Below are 20,707 nucleotides of genomic sequence, written 5' to 3' on the forward strand. Positions count from 1 at the left end.
GTCTGGAGCAATGACTTTCTTGGTAGGCTACTGTTTACTGCTATTTTTTTATTTTTTGTTACAAGCCGTGTTTCGTTAAAGCCTATTTATTTTTGTTACAAACTGTTTCGTTAAAGCCTGTGTAAAGTTCATTTGTTTCAATGTACTGGTAGGCACCTGTGGCTTATAGACATCTGTGGCTTATTTATGTTCAAAATAATATATTTTTTTAAATTCAGTGGGTGTGGCTTATATTCAGGTGCACTCTATAGTCCGGAAATTACGGTACTTACAAGTCATTAACCAACAACGCAGTTCAAGAAATAGAGTTAAGAAAATATTTTCTAAATATGCTAAAGTAAAACATGTAATAAAAAGTAACACAATAAGATTACATAACAATAACGATGCTATTTACAGGGGGTACCGGTACCGAGTCAATGTGCGGGGGTACAGGTTAGTCAAGGTAATTTGTACATGTAGGTAGGTGTTCAGCAGTCTTATGGCTTGGGGATAGAAGCTGTTTGGACCTAGACTTGGTGCTCCGGTACCGCTTTCCGTGCGGTAGCAGAGAGAACAGTCTATGACTTGGGTGACTGGAGTCTTTGACAATTTTTTGGGCCTTCCTCTGACACCTCCTAGGATACAGGTCCTGGATGGCTGGAAGCTTGGCCCCAGTGATGTATTGGGCTGTATGTAGTACCCTCTGTAGCGCCTTATGGTCGGATGCCGAGCAGTTGCCATACCAGGTGGTGATGCAATCAGTCAGGATGCTCTCGATGGTGCAGCTGTAGAACTTTTTGAAGATCTGGGGACCCATGCCAAATCTTTTCAGTCTCCTCAGGGGGAAAAGGTGTTGTCGTGCCCTCTTCACGACTGCCTTGGTGTGTTTGGACCATGTTAGTCTGTTGGTGATGTGGACACCAAGAAACTTGAAACTCTCGACCCGCTCCACTTCAGTCCCGTCGATGTTAATGGGGGCCTGTTCGGCCCTCCTTTTCCTGTAGTCCACGATCATCTACTTTGTCTTGCTCACATTGAGGGAAAGGTTGTTGTCCTGGCACCACACTGTCAGGTCTCTGACCTCCTCCCTATAGGCTGTCTCATCATTGTTGGTGATCAGGCCTACCATTGTTGTGTCATCAGCAAGCTTAATGATGGTGTTAGAGTCATGCGTGGTCACGCAGTCGTGGGTGAACAGGGAGTACAGGATGGGACTAAGCACGCACCCCTGAGGGGCCCAGTGTGGTAGATGTGTTGAGGATCAACGTGGCGGTGTTGAGGATCAGCGTGGTAGATGTGTTGTTACCTACCCTTACCACCTGGGGGCGGCCCATCAGGAAGTCCAGGACCCAGTTGTAGAGGGAGGTGTTTAGTCCCAGGGTCCTTAGCTTAGTGATGAGCTTTGAGGGCACTATGGTGTTGAGCTCTGAGCTGTAGTTAATGAACAGCATTCTCACATAGGTGTTCCTTTTGTCCAGGTGGAAAGGGCAGTCTGGAGTGCGATTAAGATTGTATCATCTGTGGATCTGTTTGGGCGGTATGCGAATTGGAATACTTCTAGGGCTTCCAGCATGATGGTGTTGATGTGAGCCATGACCAGCCTGCTAGAAACATGTTGGTATTACAGACTCGGTCAGGAAGAGGTTGAAAATGTCAGTGGAGACACCTACCAGTTGGTCCGCGCATGCTTTGAGTACATGCCCTGGTAATCCGTCTGGTCTTGCGGCCTTGTGATTGTTGACCTGTTTAAAGGTCTTGCTCACATCGGCTACGGAAAGCGTGATCACTCAATCGTCCGGAGCAGCTGATTCTCTCATGCATGCTTCAGTGTTGCTTTCCTAGAAGCGAGCATAAAAGGCATTTAGCTCGTCTGGTAGACTCGCGTCACTGGGTCGGCTCGCGGCTGGGTTTCCCTTTGTAGTCCGTAATTGTTTGCAAGCCCTGCTACATCCAACGAGCTCAGAGCCGGTATAGCAGGATTCAATCTTTGTCCTGTATTGATGTTTTGCCTGTTTGATGGTTCGTCTGAGGGCATAGCGGGATTTCTTATAAGTGTCCGGATTAGTGTCCAGCTCCTTGAAAGTGCCAGCTCTAGCCTTTAGCTTGGTGCGGATGTTGCCTGTAATCCATGGCTTTGGGTTGGGATATGTACGTACGGTCACTGTTGGGACGTCGTCGTTGATGCACTTATTGATGAAGCTGGTGACTGAGGTGGTCTAGAGTTTTTTTCCCTTCTGTTTACACATGTCTTGCTGGTAGAAATTAGGTAAAACGGATTTAAGTGCCTGCATTAAAGTCCCCGGCCAATAGGAGCACCGCCTACGGATGAGCTTATGGCCTTATACAGCTCGTTGAGTGCGATCTTAGTGCCAGCATCGGTTTGTGGTGGTAAATAGACGGCTACGAATAATATAGATGTGAACTTTCTTGGAAGATAGTGTGGTCTACAGCTTATCATGAGGTATTCTACCTCAGGCGAGCAATACCTCGAGACTTCTTTATTGTTAGACATCGTGCACCAGCTGTTATTGACAAATAGACACCCACTCCCGCCCCTCTTCTTACCAGACATAGCTGCTCTGTCCTGCCAATGCACCAGCTCTATAATATCCGTGTCGTCATTTAGCCACGACTCGGTGAAACATAAGATATAACAGTTTTAATGTCCTGTTGGTAGGATAGTCTCGAATGTAGATCATCCAGTTTGTTTTCCAGTGATTGCATTTTGGCCAATAGAACCGATAGTTGTGGCGATTTACTGCTTGCCTACGAATCCTCACAAGGCACACAGACTTTCGCCCCCTGCATCTCTGTCTTTTCTTCACGCGAATGACAGGGATTTGGGCCTGGTCTCCGGGAAGCAGTATATCCTCCTCATCGCACTCATTAAAGAAAACGTCTTTGTCCAGTTCAAGGTGAGTAATCGCTGTTCTGATGCTCTTTTCAGTTATAAGAGAGAGTAGCAGCAACATTATGTACAAAATAAGTTACATAAAATGCAACAAAAAAAACACACAAAATAGCGCAGTTGGTTAGGAGCCCGTAAAACGGAAGCCATCCCCTCCAGCACCATTATATTAAGTCATATCACAGTCCAGTATACTATACTTCAGCATCCCCCCACCAGACCTCTACACCACCACACCCATGCCTGAGACCTTCCAGTCTGGTCCTCACCCACGTCTCTGACGCTGACCTAGAGCAGTGAGGCAAGTGGTTGGATACAAACTTGTTTTTCTGTCACCAATAGAGCCTTGTCCTCCTCCTCTCTCTCTCCCTCACTCTCTCTCCTCCTTTCCCCTACTCTCCATTCTTCTCCACTCCTCTCCCCAACTCTCCCCTCCTCTCTCCATCCTTTTTGTGATGAGTCAGTATTTAACGGATCGCTAGCTTAAAGAAAAATAAATATTTGTATTTCCGATAGTTCCAAACCACCTGTTAGTTGGTTACTCTGGCATCACAAAGCTCTGTGACAGTGTCTGACTCCATAAGCCTTCTATCTGGTGACATTGATCACTGGACTGTGTGTAGTAGCTAACACTGCCGCTCGTCATGCTCTCGTGCCACATTCAGCCTTAGCCCAAATGACGTCATCATTACACAATGTACTAAGTGGTCTAGTAATTAGATATTATTGACCAGTTATATATAATATTGATCAGTTATAGGTAATTTTGATCAGTTATATATAATATTGATCAGTTATAGGTAAATTTGATCAGTTATAGATAATATTGATCAGTTACAGATAATATTGATCAGTTATAGACAATATTTATTTATTTATTTTATTTCACCTTTATTTAACCATGTAGGCTAGTTAGAACAAGTTCTCATTTATAACTGCGACCTGGCCAAGATAAAGCACAGCAGTTCGACACATACAACAACACAGAGTTACACATGGAATAAACAAACATACAGTCAATAATACAGTATATTATTCATCAGTTATAGGTCAAATTGATATTGATCAGTTATAGGTCATATTGATCAGTTATAGATAATATTGATCAGTTATAGATAATATTGATCAGTTATAGGTCATATTGATCAGTTATAGATAATATTGATCAGTTATAGATAATATTGATCAGTTAAAGGTCAAATTGATCAGTTATAGATAATATTGATCAATTATAGATAATATTGATCAGTTATACATAATATTGATCAGTTATAGGTCAAATTGATCAGTTATAGATAATATTGATCAGTTATACATAATATTGATCAGTTATAGATAATATTGATCAGTTAAAGGTCAAATTGATCAGTTATAGATAATATTGATCAATTATAGATAATATTGATCAGTTATACATAATATTGATCAGTTATAGGTCAAATTGATCAGTTATAGATAATATTGATCAGTTATAGATAATATTGATCAAGTGTAGATAATATTGATCAGTTATACATAATTTTGATCAGTTATAGGTCAAATTGATCAGTTATACATAATATTGATCAGTTATAGATAATATTGATCAATTATAGATAATATTGATCAGTTATAGATAATATTGATCAGTTATAGATAATATTGATCCATTTTATTATTTTATAATAAGAAATTGCACAGTGTGTGTGGACTCTAAACAGAGCCCACCGGGCACACACTGGTTGAATCAATGTTGTTTCCATGTAATTTCAATGAAATCGGGAGGGAAGGAAAGGAAGTGAAAGAGAGAGAGAGGGAAAGAGAGGGAGAGGCCCCTTTATTTGTCTATCTATGTCGAGGTGTGTCCTTGAGTCCATCTGTGGGCTGGGGACAGCACTATGAGCAGAGGGGGTGGAGGACAGGACAGGACGGCACTCAACTCTAATGCGCATGTTCATGCTTGTATGTGTGTGTCCTTGTGCCTGTGTGTGCGTGTGTGTGTGTTACGGTATTTATGCCAGCTTGTAGGAGCTTAGTTTGCACATTATTAAAGCACACCCGGCACAGTGTACTTATCAGTTATCAGAGCCCATGGGTAAACTAAATAGATACGGTTGGCCTTAGGAGAAACTGAATCGAGAAATGTTTGCACAGAACCTGAAGTGTGGTTGGGTTGATTTCAAGAAACCTGGCAGGACCAGCCCTAGTGTTCACACACACACACACACACACACACACACACACACACACACACACACACCCACACACACACACACACACACACACACACACACACACACACACAAACAAATAAACACAAATACTCAAGGACATCGCCACTGTATATTTTGCTGCTGGGAGCTGCTCACCTGTGTCTGACATTCTCTTCAGATACCGGTAAATATATTTGTGGAACCATAACACTACAGTTGAAGTCGGAAGTTTACATACACCTTAGCCAAATACATTTAAACTCAGTTTTCCACAATTCCTGACATTTAATCCAAGTAAAAATCCCTGTTTTAGGTCACAACTTTGTTAACAATGTGAAATGCCAGAAAAATAGTAGAGAGAATGATTTATTTCACCTTTTATTTCTTTCATCACATTCTCAGTGGGCCAGAAGTTTACATACACTCAATTAGTATTTGGTAGCATTGCCTTTAAATTGTTTAACTTGGGTCAAACGTTTCGGGTAGCCTTCCACAAGCTTCCCACAATAAGTTGGGTGAATTTTGGCCCATTCCTCCTGACAGAGCTGGTGTAACTGAGTCAGGTTTGTAGGCCTCCTTGCTCGCACATGCTTTTTCAGTTCTGCCCACACATTTTCTATAGAATTGAGGTCAGGGCTTTGTGATGGCCACTCCAATACCTTGACTTTGTTGTCCTTAAGCAATTTTGCCTCAACTTTGGAAGTATGCTTGGGGTCATTGTCCATTTGGAAGACCCATTTGCGACCAAGTTTTAACTTCCTGACTGATGTCTTGAGGTGTTGCTTCAATATATCCACATAATTTTCCTGCCTCATGATGCCATCTATTTTGTGAAGTGCACCAGTCCCTCCTGCAGCAAAGCACCCCCACAACATGATGCTGCCACTCCTGTGCTTCACGGTTGGGATGGTGTTCTTCGGCTTGCAAGCCTCCCCCTTTTTCCTCCAAACATAACGATGGTCACTATGGCCAAACTGTTCTATTTTTGTTTCATCAGACCTGAGGACATTTCTCTAAAAAGTACGATATTTGTCCCCATGTGCAGTTGCAAACCATAGTCTGGCTTCTTTAGGGCAGTTTTGGAGCAGTGGCTTCTTCCTTGCTGAGCAGGCTATCAGGTTATATCAATATAAGACTAGTTTTACTGTGGATATAGATACTTTTGTGCCTGTTTCCTCCAGCATCTTCACAAGGTCATTTGCTGTTGTTCTGGGATTGATTTGCACTTTTCGCACCACAGTACGTTCATCTCCAGGAGACAGAACGTGTCTCCTTCCTGAGCGGTATGACGGGTGCATGGTCCCATGGTGTTTATACGTGCATACTATTGTTTGTATAGATGAATGTGATACCTTCAGGCGTTTGGAAATTGCTCCCAAGGATGAACCAGACTTGTGGAGGTCTACAATTTTTTTTTTTAGGTCTTGGTTGATTTCTTTTGATTTTCCCATGATGTCAAGCAAAGAGGCACTTAGTTTGAAGGTAGGCCTTGAAATACATCCATGGGTACACCTCCAATTGACTCAAATTATGTCAATTAGCCTATCAGAAGCTTCTAAAGCCATGACATCATTTTCTGGAATTTTCCAAGCTGTGTAAAGGCACAGTCAACTTAGTGTATGTAAACTTCTGACCCAATTGTTGGAAAAATGACTTGTGTCATGCACAAAGTATATGTCGTAACCGACTTGCCAAAACAATAGTTTGTTAACAAGAAATTTGTGGAGTGGTTGAAAAACAAGTTTTAATGACTCCAACCTAAGTGTATGTAAACTTCTGACTTCAACTTTATATCATACAGAAGTCTGACTGGCTTTTTTTGTGTTTACCCCAGGATCCGCCGCTGGGGATAAGAAGACTAATAATGTGTTTGCTGAAGGAAGACAAACACCCAAATAAACAGAAGAGCTCAACAGTGGGACCTTGCTGTTTCACAACTAGTGAACACTACACATTCTCCCTTTACAATTTATAGACCAGGGGTTCAACTACAGGGATGTAAACCATCCCTTTTCAGGTTACTGTACCACCAAGAGTCAGTCGTTGACCTTTCAGGGCTATGTCTGCCTGTCTCCCAATAAGGATTAGTCTGGAACACATTAACAGTAACAGAAGGGTCTGATGACCACAACGTAACAACAAGGATTAGTCTAGAACACATTAACAGTAACAGAGGGGTCTGATGACCACAACGTAACAGAAGGATTAGTCTAGAACACATTAACAGTAACAGAGGGGTCTGATGACCACAACATAACAACAAGAATTAGTCTAGAACACATTAACAGTAACAGAGCGGTCTGATGACCACAACGTAACAGAAGGATTAGTCTAGAACACATTAACAGTAACAGAGCGGTCTGATGACCACAACGTAACAACAAGGATTAGTCTAGAACACATTAACAGTAACAGAGGGGTCTGATGACCACAACATAACAACAAGGATTAGTCTGGAACACATTAACAGTAACAGAGGGGTCTGATGACCACAACATAACAACAAGGATTAGTCTGGAACACATTAACAGTAACAGAGGGGTCTGATGACCACAACATAACAACAAGGATTAGTCTAGAACACATTAACAGTAACAGAGGGGTCTGATGACCACAACATAACAACAAGGATTAGTCTAGAACACATTAACAGTAACAGAGGGGTCTGATGACCACAACGTAACAGAAGGATTAGTCTAGAACACATTAACAGTAACAGAGGGGTCTGATGACCACAACATAACAACAAGGATTAGTCTAGAACACATTAACAGTAACAGAGGGGTCTGATGACCACAACATAACAACAAGGATTAGTCTAGAACACATTAACAGTAACAGAGGGGTCTGATGACCACAACATAACAATGATGACCTGATAATCCTGCAATGAATAAATGGAGTCCATGGTTTGATGGTTTGATTCACTCATAAAGTGTGTGAAAGACAAGACTGCCCGCGTATTGAAAATGTAAGAAAATGTTCATCAGGTTTTTGGAAATGATGGAGGCTAACTACTGTACTGATAATACCATGATATTGTAAATACAAGAAACGAGTAAACAAATATTTTTATACAGAGTTTTCCTTTGATTTGTTTCTCCTTGCCTACTGTGAAGCATAACTCAGTGATAAGTAATACTATGCTGTAACACATGGACACACACACACACACACACACACACACACACACACACACACACACACACACACACACACACACACACACACACACACACACACACGCACACTGAGATGTGAATGCAAATAGAAAAATAAACAGTTAAAATAGATTAACCAACATAAAAAATCATGTTATATCCCTCTGACAATGAATGGGCGGGTGCAACAAGTGGACTGACATGTGGAAAGCCTCTAATTGATTTTGACAAAGTGCAGTTTTAGCCCTGTTTATACCTGCTTCTAACAATCTTGAGCATGTCCACATTCTCGTTGTGATCTAATTGTGATATTATCTTTCTGACCACCTCCAGAGCGGTTTTTCAAATCATTTGCATAATTTGCATACAGGGAGGGACCATGATATGTGGTCACAATGTGGACACAGTGGATGGAGAAGAGACACATTTGTGGCATAAAGTACTGAAGTAAAAATACTTTAAAGTACTACATCAGTCGTTTTTTGGGGGTATCTGTACTTTACATTCCTAATGAAGATAAGGTACTTTTTACTCCATGCATTTTCTCTGACACCCAAAAGTACTCATTACATTTTGAATACTTAGCAGGACAGGAAAATGGTTATCCATACTGCCTCTGATCTGGCGGTTTCACGAAACACAAATGCGTCATTTGTAAATGATGTCTGAGTGCTGGAGCTGGAGTAAAGAGTAAGAGTAAATAAATAATCAGTAAATCAAAATAAAATAAAAACGATTGTGCCATCTGGTTTATTTTTGTATTTATTTATTTTGAACCTTTATTTAACTAGGCAAGTCAGTTAAGAACAAATTCTTATTTACAATGACGGCAATATGTGAAATTTTTTATACTTTTACTTTTGACACTTAAGTATATTTTAGAAATTATATTTACTTTTGATACTTAAGTATATTTAAAACCAAATACTTTTAGACTTTTACTCAAGTAGTGTTTTATTGAGTGATATTCACTTTTACTTGAGTCATTTTCAATTAAGGTTATCTTTACATTTATTCAAGTGTGACAATTGGGTACTTCTTCCACCACTGCATTTATGCAACGGCTTCACTGTGGGCACAATCAGAATGCGGATAAGATCAGGGAAAGGACGCATGTTAGACCAGGTGTAAACGAGGCTTTTGGTAGCGCAGGGCACAGATGACCATGTCCGGAGTTGGAGCGCACTCCCATTGGCTAAGCGAGCGCTACGTGTACATTACAGCAGCAACAGGTACATCACATGTTTACAGTTATCTTCATCCTCGGAGCGGAACCGCAGACGCTATTACCACTTAAGCAAAACGTGCATTCTGAAGATATTATCGATGTTCCATGGTGAAAACTATTCTTCTACGTACAGGGGAATTTTACTTTCACTTGAAAGGTAAGTTAAGTTTCAATTTGTTGTCCATTCCATTTTTTCTTCATGGAAATCCAATGAAGTTGTATCAATTTAAGACGTTCACAGTTTTTTCAACTATTCAAATCAAAATAACCTTTCTTACTGAAAAACATGATATACAGTCCGGTGCGTAATTATTGGCACCCTTGGTAAAGATTAGCAAAAAAAGATTGTATAAAATAAATCATACAAATACTGAGCTATATTGTATGCTCAAGAAAGGAGGAAAATTGTATTATTTTATACTAATACAGTTGCTCAGAGATAGAGATTTTGTGTAACAAGTAATATATATATTTAACAAGATTATTGGTATGCTTGTTTTCAATAGATTTCAATACCTCACCTAGCGAGGATAACGGCACTGAGCCTTTTTCTAACATGTTTTATGAGATTAGAGAACACATTGGGAGGGATCTTAGTCCACTCCTCCATACAGAATGTTTTCAAGTCCTTGATATCCGTGCGCTTATGGACTCTCCTTTTCAATTCAAGCCACAGGTTTTCAATGGGGTTCAAATCCGGAGACTGAGATAGCCATTGCAAAATGCTGATTTTGTGGTCAATTAACCATTTCTTTGTGGATTTTGATGTGCGCTTGGGGCTATTGTCATGCTGGAAGATCCACATTGCTAAATGGCATTGGCACTTGGATTGGAAGCTGTGCTATGGTCAGATGACATTAAAATAAGAGCTCTTCGGCCACGCGTCACTGGGCAGCTCGCGGCCCGGGTTTCCCTTTGTAATCCATAATAGTTTGCATGCCCTGCCACATCCGACCAGCGTCAGAGCCGGTGTAGTAGGATTCAATCATTGTCCTGTATTGACGCTTTGCCTGTTTGATGGTTCGTCTGAGGCTATAGCGGGATAAAAAATATTAAAACATACAGGGAAGCCGCTCATCATTTACATTACATTCAGTCATCTAACAGACTCACATCCAGAGTGACCCACAAGGGAACGTCGACAGATCTCCCACCAAGTCAAAACGGGGGCCCAAACCAGCGACCTATCGGCCACCGGCCATGCTTCTAACCGCCAGGCCACCAACCATCCAATATCCCCCCACAGTTCCCTGAGAGCTGCCCCTCAACCATCCCGTGAACCACCCCCCACCCCGAAAAAAACAACAACCTCACCCTCCATTCCCCAGTGACTGATGTGGGGTACTCCTCAATGCCATTCAATGAATCCCGGAACATATTCCAGTCTGTGCTAGCAAAACAGTCTTGTAGCGTTGCATCCGCGTCACCTGACCACTTCCGTATTGAGCGAGTCACGGGTACTTCCTGCTTTAGTTTTTGCTTGTAAGCAGGAATCAGGAGGATAGAATGATGGATAGATTTGCCAAATGGAGGGCAGGGTAGAGCTTTGTACGAGTCTCTGTGTGTGGAGAAAAGGTGGTCTAGAGTTTTTTTCATCTCGTTGCACATGTGACATGCTGGTAGAAATGAGGTTAAACGGATTTAAGTTTGCCTGCATTAATGACCCCGGCCACTAGGAGGGCCGCCTCTGGATGAGCATTTTCTTGTTTCTCTATGGCCTTATACAGCTTGTTGAGTGCAGTCTTAGTGCCGACATCGGTTTGTGGTGGTAAATAGACAGCTACGAAAAATACAGATAGTGTGGTCTACAGTTTAGAATGAGGTACTCTACCTGAGGCGAGAGATCTAAGATCCCTCCTTATGTGTTCTCTAATCTCATAAAACGTTTTAGAAAAAGGCTCAGTGCCATTATCCTCGCAAGGTGAGGTACTGAACGCTATTGAAAACAGGGGTGCAAATCATTTTGACCTCTATATTTAAAAAAAAAAAAAAAATTACTTGTTAAGTAAAATCTGCCATATGTATGTTGTTTGTATAAATATGTTATCAATCTAACCTCAATAATCTTTTCATAATAAGCAAAAGCCTAAAAGTGTTGCTTTGTTACCCAACTCATCATCACAATGAAATAATCCTGAATGTATCATTTCTGTAAATACAACAGTGGTTTTATGCTGTGAAAAAACTGGTAGAATAACTTGCTGTATAGCAGAATAGCCCCTTGCAGTGAATTCACCTGTTACCATGTTACATGAATGGCGTCTGATGAAGCATAACAGTAGGCCAACAGCCTCCACACAGGCACGTTTCACATCATAGATAGCCTATATCTCAGACAAGTTTACTGTTAATCTCACACAGCAATCTGCAATTTAAAGGAGCAATCTGTGATTGCTACATCTGCGATTGCTACATGCAACTGTCGTACCCCATCAGAATCCAAAATATATGCTTGTTTTACTCAATTGTTTGTAAACTATTTAATTGTACACAAACACTGTACAGTCTCAAGGCATGTTTAAAATTATAACTGTGATATCATGGATGGTCAGTCCTTGCATTCATAGCTCTGTTTCTGAATTTGAAAGTGGTAACATTTCTTCAGCCCCGTCCCTCAGCTGTTTACCAAATCAGTGGCGGGGTGACGCTTTGTTGTTTGAAGTGCAGATTTCCCCTTTAAGGTATGAGATGGAGTACACAAGGGTAAAATCTCTCCCCCCAAAATTGTGCTGTACTTTCCTGTCCCTTGTGTGTATTAAAAGAGAGTAACCTTGAGTTGGGTATTATCTGGAGGCCTGGGTAGCCTACAGTAGGATAAGAGAGGTGGAGATTACATTATAGCATTTTCACACACTGGCTGATTAGATAGACACTGTGTTTCTTGCATTTTTCTTCACATCAAAAGAAAATGCATCTTCATTTAAAACTGCGAATAAAAACCATTCTAAAAAGGCCATATTTCTGTCTTATTGTAATATAACATATATAACTCATCATTAATCATCATAAACAGCAGGTTTAGTTCCATTAGCTAATTACAATGTAATTACAGTTTAATCAGCATTTCACGGTAAGGTCTACACTTGTTGAATTTGGTGCATGTGATGAATAAAGTTTGATTGGATTTTAGAACTTCATTAGGTTTGTCAATTCGTAGTTGTTTTTCTGAGTAATAAGGACTCAAACTCAAGTACCCCCTGTATAGTTACATTTTGTACATTTTTTATTTCCCCTTTATTTAACCAGGTAGGCCAGGTAGGCCAACTGCGACCTGGCCAAGATAAAGCTGTGCACAGCTGCAGCGATCGGTAAGCTGCTCTGACAGCTGACGCTTAAAGTTAGTGAGGGAGATATGAGTCTCCAACTTCAGTGATTTTTGCAATTCGTTCCAGTCATTGGCAACAGAGAACTGGAAGGAAAGGCGGCCAAAGTAGGTGTTGGCTTTGGGGATGACCCGTGAAATATACCTGCTGGAGCGCGTGCTACGGGTGGGTGTTGCTATGGTGACCAGTTGCTATGGTGACCAGTGAGCTGAGATAAGGGGGGACTTATAGATGACCTGGAGCCAGTGGGTTTGGCGACAAATATGTAGCGAGGACCAGCCAACGAGAGCATACAGGTCGCAGTGGTGGGTAGTATATGGGGCTTTGGTGACAAACCGATGGCACTGTGATAGACTGCATCCAATTTGCTGAGTAGAGTGTTGGAGGCTATCTTGTAAATTACATCACCGAAGTCAAGGATCGGTAGGATAGTCAGTTTTACGAGGGTATGTTTGGCAGCATGAGTGAAGGAGGCTTTGTTGCGAAATAGGAAGCCGATTCTAGATTGAATTTTGGATTGGAGATGCTTAATGTGAGTTTGGAAGGAGAGTTTACAGTCTAGCCAGACACCTAGGTATTTGTAGTTGTCCACGTATTCTAAGTCAGAACCGTCCAGAGTAGTGATGCTAGTCGGGCAGGCGAGTGCGGGCGGGCAGCGATTGGTTGAAGATGATGCATTTAGTTTTACTAGCATTTAAGAGCAGTTGGAGGTCACGGAAGGAGTGTTGTATCGCATTGAAGCTTGTTTGGAAGTTTGTTAACACAGTGTCCAAGGAAGGGCCAGATGTATACAGAATGGTGTTGTATGCGTAGAGGTGAATCAAATAATCACCTGCAGCAAGAGTGACATCATTGATATACACTGCTCAAAAAAATAAAGGGAACACTAAAATAACACATCCTAGATCTGAATGAAATAAATAATCTTATTAAATACTTTTTTCTTTACATAGTTGAATGTGCTGACAACAAAAACACAAAAAATTATCAATGGAAATCCAATTTATCAACCCATGGAGGTCTGGATTTGGAGTCACTCTCAAAATTAAAGTGGAAAACCACACTACAGACTGATCCAACTTTGATGTAATGTCCTTAAAACAAGTCAAAATGAGGCTCAGTAGTGTGTGTGGCCTCTACGTGCCTGTATGACCTCCCTACAACGCCTGGGCATGCTCCTGATGAGGTGGCGGATGGTCTCCTGAGGGATCTCCTCCCAGACCTGGACTAAAGCGTCCTTCAACTCCTGGACAGTCTGTGGTGCAATGTGGCGTTAGTGGATGGAGCGAGACATGATGTCCCAGATGTGCTCAATTGGATTCAGGTCTGGGGAACAGGCAGACCAGTCCATAGCATCAATGCCTTCCTCTTGCAGGAACTGCTGACACACTCCAGCCACATGAGGTCTAGCATTGTCTTGCATTAGGAGGAACCCAGGGCCAACTGCACCAGCATATGGTCTCACAAGGGGTCTGAGGATCTCATCTCGGTACCTAATGGCAGTCAGGCTACCTCTGGCGAGCACATGGAGGGCTGTGCGGCCCCCCCAAAGAAATGCCACCCCACACCATGACTGACCCACCGCCAAACCGGTCATGCTGGAGGATGTTGCAGGCAGCAGAACGTTCTCCACGGCATCTCCAGACTCTGTCACGTCTGTCACGTGCTCAGTGTGAACCTGCTTTCATCTGTGAAGAGCACAGGGCGCCAGTGGCGAATTTGCCAATCTTGGTGTTCTCTGGCAAATGCCAAACGTCCTGCACGGTGTTGGGCTGTAAGCACAACCCCCACCTGTGGACGTCGGTCCCTCATACCACCCTCATGGAGTCTGTTTCTGACCGTTTGAGCAGACACATGCACATTTGTGGCCTGCTGGAGGTCATTTTGCAGGGCTCTGGCAGTGCTCCTCCTGCTCCTCCTTGCACAAAGGTGGAGGTAGCGGTCCTGCTGCTGGGTTGTTGCCCTCCTATGACCTCCTCCACGTCTCCTGATGTACTGGCCTGTCTCCTGGTAGCGCTTCCATGCTCTGGGCACTACGCTGACAGACACAGCAAACCTTCTTGCCACAGCTCGCATTGAGGTGCCATCCTGGATGAGCTGCACTACCTGAGCCACTTGTGTGGGTTGTAGACTCCGTCTCATGCTACCACTAGAGTGAAAGCACCGCCAGCATTCAAAAGTGACCAAAACATCAGCCAGGAAGCACAGGAACTGAGAAGTGGTCTGTGGTCACCACCTGCAGAACCACTCCTTTATTGGGGGTGTCTTGCTTATTGCCTATAATTTCCACCTGTTGTCTATTCCATTTGCACAACAGCATGTGAAATTTATTGTCAATCAGTGTTGCTTCCTAAGTGGACAGTTTGATTTCACAGAAGTGTGATTGACTTGGACTTACATTGTGTTGTTTAAGTGTTCCCTTAATTTTTTTGAGCAGTGTATATAGAGAAAGAGTCGGCCTGAGAATTGAACCCTGTGGCACCCCCATAGAGGCTGCCAGAGGTCCGGACAACAGGCCCTCCGATTTGACACACTGAGCTCTATCTGAGAAGTACTTAGTGAACCAGGCGAGGCAGTCATTAGAGAAACCAAGGCTGTTGGGTCTGCCGATAAGAATACAGTGATTGACAGAGTCGATAGCCTTGGCCAGGTCAATGAAGACAGCTGCACAGTACTGTCTTTATTAATGGCGGTTATGATATCGTTTAGGACCTTGAGCGTGGCTGAGGTGCACCTGTGACCAGCTCGGAAACCGGATTGCATAGCGGAGAAGGTACGGTGGGATTTCAAATGGTCGGTGCTCTGTTTGTTAACATGGCTTTTGAAGACTTTAGAAAGGCAGGGCAGGATGGATACAGGTCTGTAACAGTTTGGGTCTAGAGTTTCTCCCCCTTTGAAGAGGGGGATGACCGTGGCCGCTTTCCAATCTTTAGGAATCTCAGACGATATGAAAGAAAGTTTGAACAGACTAGTAATAGGGGTTGCAACAATAATTTTAGGAAGAGAGGGTCCAGATTGTCTAGCCCAGCTGATTTGTAGGGATCCAGATTTTGCAGCTCTTTCAGAACATCAGCTGTCTGGATTTGGATGAAGGAGAAGTGGGGGTGGGGGGGGTGGGGGGCTTGGGCCAGAAATGCTGATTGAAATTCTCGATTATCGTGGATTTATTGGTGGTGAGAGTGTTTCCTAGCCTCAGTGCAGTGGGCAGCTGGGAGGAGGTGCTCTTATTCTCCATGGACTTTACAGTGTCCCAAATTTTGGGGGGGAATTAGTGCTGCAAGATGCAAATTTCTGTTTGAAAAAGCTAGCCTTTGCTTTCCTAACTGACTATGTATATTGGTTCCTGACTTCCCTGAAAAGTTGCATATCACGGGGACTATTCAATGCTAGTTTAGTACGCCACAGGATGTTCTTGTGCTGGTCAAGGGCAGTCAAGTCTGGAGTGAACCAAGGGCTATATCTGTTGTAAGTTCTACATTTTTTGAAAGGGGCATGATTGTTTAAGATGGTGAGGAAAGCACGTTTAAAGAACAACCATGCATCCTCTACTGACGGGATGAGGTCAATATCCTTCCAGGATACCCAGGCCAGGTCGATTAGAAAGGCCTGCTCGCAGAAGTGTTTTAGGGAGTGTTTGACAATGATGAGGGGTGGTTGTTTGACCGCGGACCCATAATGGACGCAGGCAATGAGGCAGTGATTGCTGAGATCCTGGTTGAAAACAGCAGAGGTGTATTTAGAGGGCAGGTTGGTTAGGATGATATCTATGAGGGTGCCCATGCTTACGGATTTGGGGTTGTACCTGGTAGGTTCCTTGATAATTTGCGTGAGATTGAGGGCATCTAGCTTAGATTGTAGGATGGCCGGGGTATTAAGTATATCCCAGTTTAGGTCACCTAACAGTACGAACTCTGGAGATAGATGAGCGGCAATCAATTCACATATGGTGACCAGGGTACAGCTGGGAGCAAGCAGCAACAGTGAGAGACTTATTTCTGGAGAGATGGATTTTTAAAAGTAGAAGCTCGAACTGCTTGGGCATAGACCTGGATAGTATGACAGAACTCTGCGGGCTATCTCTGCAGTAGATTGCAACTCCGCCCCATTTAGCAGTTCTATCTTGACGGAAAATGTTGTAGATGGGGACGGAAATTTCAGAATTTTTGGTGGTCTTCCTAAGCCAGGATTCAGACACGGATAGGACATCAGGGTTTGCGGAGTGTGCTAAACCAGTGAATAAAGCAAACTTAGGGAGGGGGCTTCTGATGTTAACATGCATGAACCCAAGGCTTTTACCGTTACAGAAGTCAACAAAGCACCTGGGGACACACATGGCCTAGGTTAACCTCTACATCACCAGAGGAGCAGAGGAGAAGTAGGATGAGGGTACAGCTAAAGGCTATGGTAGGATAGATTCAGGGCATAATGTACAGACAAGGGTATGGTAGGGTGCGAGTACAGTGGAGGTAAACCTAGGCATTGAGTGACGATGAGAGAGGTTGCATCTCTGGAGGCACCAGTTAAGCTAGGTGAGGTCTCCGCATGTGTGGGGGTGGGACAAAGGAGCTATCTAAGGCATGTTGAGCGGGAATAGGGGCTCCGCAGTAAAATAAAAACAATGAGAGCTGCCCTAAACAACAGTATACAAGGCATATTGACATTAGAGAGAGGCATAAAGCAATCACAGGTGTTGATTGGGAGAGCTAAGACAACAACGGGTAAGACAACAACGGGTAAACAGCTAAGACAACAACAACGGGTAAATGGCGATGAATGGGCAGAGAGGGTCAGTTATCTACACACAGGGCCTGAGTTCGAGGCTGGGGCCGACAGATAAACAAAATGAAGTACAGTGTTAATGAACAGTCCAGCAGGCATCAGCAGTGTAGCCGAGTGATCATAGGGGCCAATGGATATCATAAGGTGAATCCACCAATTTGTAAGTCGCTCTGGATAAGAGCGTCTGCTAAATGACTTAAATGTAAATGTAAATGAGCAGCAATAGATGAAACAGGGAGCTGTTCGGTAGTCGTTACAAATAAAATTTTATTGGATGATTTGATTTGAGAGTGGAAGGGGAAAATGGTGGTCAAAAAACTGCATATTCCAACTTGAGTATTTAAACTAATCTGTACCACTGTAGCCCTCAGGGCAAAGGCATTGCCACTTGTTTGCTTATCTCTTCCTTGACAAGTCCTTTCTATAACCAGTTGTTGTTTCTGTTGTCTTTCAAGGCTGTTGTGAGGAAGAGGGGTAACAAATCAGGCTGAAGGATGAAGTCTAAAGGGAAGGCCGCTAAGTCATCCAGAAAACCCTGGACCGAGCAAGACCTGGACCTTGAACCAGAGAACATTGAACCAGGCACCAGCGAACAGGAGGGCTCTGAGGCCTCGGTCCATATTGGAGGCTCCTGGAGAGGCGTTCTGAGGGGCGGGGACCGCGAGCGAGGTGGAGGCGGTGGCACCACCCACGGCCCCCACAGACACCGACGGTCTCACAACAGCAACAAAGAGCGCAACGTCCGGCGGCTGGAGAGCAACGAGCGGGAGCGCCAGCGCATGCACAAACTTAACAATGCCTTCCAGGCTCTTAGAGAGGCCATTCCGCATGTCAAAATGGACAAGAAACTCTCCAAGATCGAGACGCTGACGTTGGCTGAGAACTACATCAAGTCCCTGACCTCCATCATCCTGGGGATATCCAGCGGCCGCCTGCCCCCCGGGGAGACACCGACAGAGGCTAGTGCTGCCAGACTGCTCCAGTGTTACCAGCAGCACCTGGAGGAGGACGGGGATGAGAGCCTGTCTCAATTCCTCACCCAAATCCACAGCTTCAGCCAGGAGAGCTAACAGCTAGCCCCAGTTCCTCACCCAGATCAACAGCTTCAGCCAGGAGAGCTAACAGCTAGCCTCAGTTCCTCACCCAGATCAACAGCTTCAGCCAGGAGAGCTAACAGCTAGCCTCAGTTCCTCACCCAGATTCACAGCTGCAGCCAGGAGAGCTAACAGCTAGCCTCAGTTCCTCACCCAGATCAACAGCTTCAGCCAGGAGAGCTAACAGCTAGCCTCAGTTCCTCACCCAGATTCACAGCTGCAGCCAGGAGAGCTAACAGCTAGCCTCAGTTCCTCACCCAGATCCACAGCTTCTGCCAGGAGAGCTAACATCTAGCCTCAGTTCCTCACCCAGATCCACAGCTTCAGCCAGGAGAGCTAACATCTAGCCTCAGTTCCTCACCCAGATCCACAGCTTCAGCCAGGTGAGCTAACATCTAGCCTCAGTTCCTCACCCAGATCCACAGCTTCATCCAGGAAAGTTAACAGCTAATAGCTGCTAACTCCACAGCCAAAGAGTTGAAGCATCCAGGCTTGACTTGGGGCGCGAATCTCAACTGAAACCCTATCTACCATATTGTACACTGCTACTCTACTTATGACCATGGCCAAAAGTAGTGCACTCTATGGGGAAAGGGTGTCATCTGAGATGCAGCCTTATACTCCGACAAGCTAGTGAGCTATAGTGACATACCTGACCATACACTAAATGGAGCACACAAGAACTTGCCTCAGTAACTCCATGAGACAGTGGTGGGAGGTGATTTGGAGCACTGTACCCTTAACATTCATTCTCAGAAACATAATGGTGGAGTACAAGTGAAGACAGACAGACAGGCAAAGAGCACCAGCAGCCTGTGGACTATGTCAGATTAGACAAAGGCCTAGCCAGGGCTGTGACAGACAGAATCCCCAAAGGACCATGATATAACTTCTAGAACAGTGGAATTTAAAGTTAATCTCACGTGGGATTCCGATTCTGATTTGTGGTGAGACCCAAGTCAAAGAACATTCCAGCGCCATTTAATCTGTTTTCTTTCTTTTTTTCTGTAATTTTTCTAGCTGGCGATTAACTGTAGTTTCCTGATTGGTCAGAAATGTAAAATAACTGATTGTTAACCTCTACGGGCTAGGGGGCAGTATTGAGAATTTTGGAAAAAATATGTGCCCATTTTTAACTGCCTCCTACACCAACTCAGAAGCTAGAATATGCATATTATTGTTCAGGTTTGGATAGAAAACACCCTAAAGTTTCTAAAACTGTTTGAATGGTGTCTGTGAGTATAACAGAACTCCTATGGCAGGCAAAAACCTGAGAAGGTTTCATGCAGGAAGTACCCTGTCTGACAAGGTGTTGTTGTTCTTGCTTCTGTTTATTGAAGAGTCAGGATCTTAGCTGTAACGTGACAATTCCTAGGGCTCAAATAGGCTCTCAGAACCCGGGAAAAACCTGAACGATGACGAGGCAGCCTCAGGCTGAAACACAGAATCCCCTTTTCCAAGTGTCCCATCAGAGGACAATGGAATTAGGCGCGTGCGCGATTCGACCCCGTGCAGTATTTTCCTTCGGCTGTTTAGCTAATTGCAGATTCCCGGTCGGAATATTATCGCTTTTTTACGAGAATAATGGCATAAAAATTGATTTTAAACAGCGGTTGACATGCTTCGAAGTACGGTAATGGAATATTTAGAATTTTTTTGTCACGTTCTGCGCCATGCGCACGACCGTGATTTACCATTCTGATAGTGTCTAGAACGCACGAACAAAACGCCGCTGTTTGGATATAACGATGGATTATTTGGGACCAAACCTACATTTGTTATTGAAGTAGAAGTCCTGGGAGTGCATTCTGATGAAGAACAGGAAAGGTAAGACCATTTTTCTTATAGGAAATGTGATTTTGGTGAAGGCTAAACTGGGTGGGTGTCTAAATAGCTAGCCCGTGATGGCTGGGCTATGTACTTAGAATATTGCAAAATGTGCTTCATCCGAAAAGCTATTTTAAAATCGGACATATCGAGTGCATAGAGGAGTAATGTATCTATAATTCTTAAAATAATTGTTATGCTTTTTGTGAACGT

At 43.5% G+C, this 20,707-nt stretch overlaps 1 protein-coding gene across 6 annotated transcripts in view; it reads left to right on the forward strand.

Moving 5' to 3' along the window:
- LOC115152926 (class A basic helix-loop-helix protein 15) overlaps positions 1 to 19,811 on the forward strand; it is a 36,387-nt gene extending 16,576 nt beyond the window's left edge. For 2 of the 6 annotated variants that reach the window (XR_003867606.1, XR_003867605.1), the window contains one exon: positions 6,917 to 8,163. Coding sequence is in view for 2 of the 6 variants with exons in the window: in XM_029697856.1 (XP_029553716.1) it covers positions 18,068 to 18,643 (576 nt within the window). In the remaining 4 variants the exon portion in view is untranslated. Of the gene's footprint in view, positions 1 to 2,818; positions 3,187 to 6,916; positions 8,164 to 9,496; positions 9,629 to 18,028 lie in introns of those variants that run through there. The other 4 variants (XR_003867608.1, XM_029697857.1, XR_003867607.1 and 1 more) reach the window with 4 other exon arrangements.
- The last annotated feature ends 896 nt before the right edge of the window (positions 19,812 to 20,707 follow it).

The sequence above is a fragment of the Salmo trutta genome, chromosome 18 (assembly GCF_901001165.1).
Source record: "Salmo trutta chromosome 18, fSalTru1.1, whole genome shotgun sequence".
Classification (NCBI taxonomy): Eukaryota; Metazoa; Chordata; class Actinopteri; order Salmoniformes; family Salmonidae; genus Salmo; species Salmo trutta.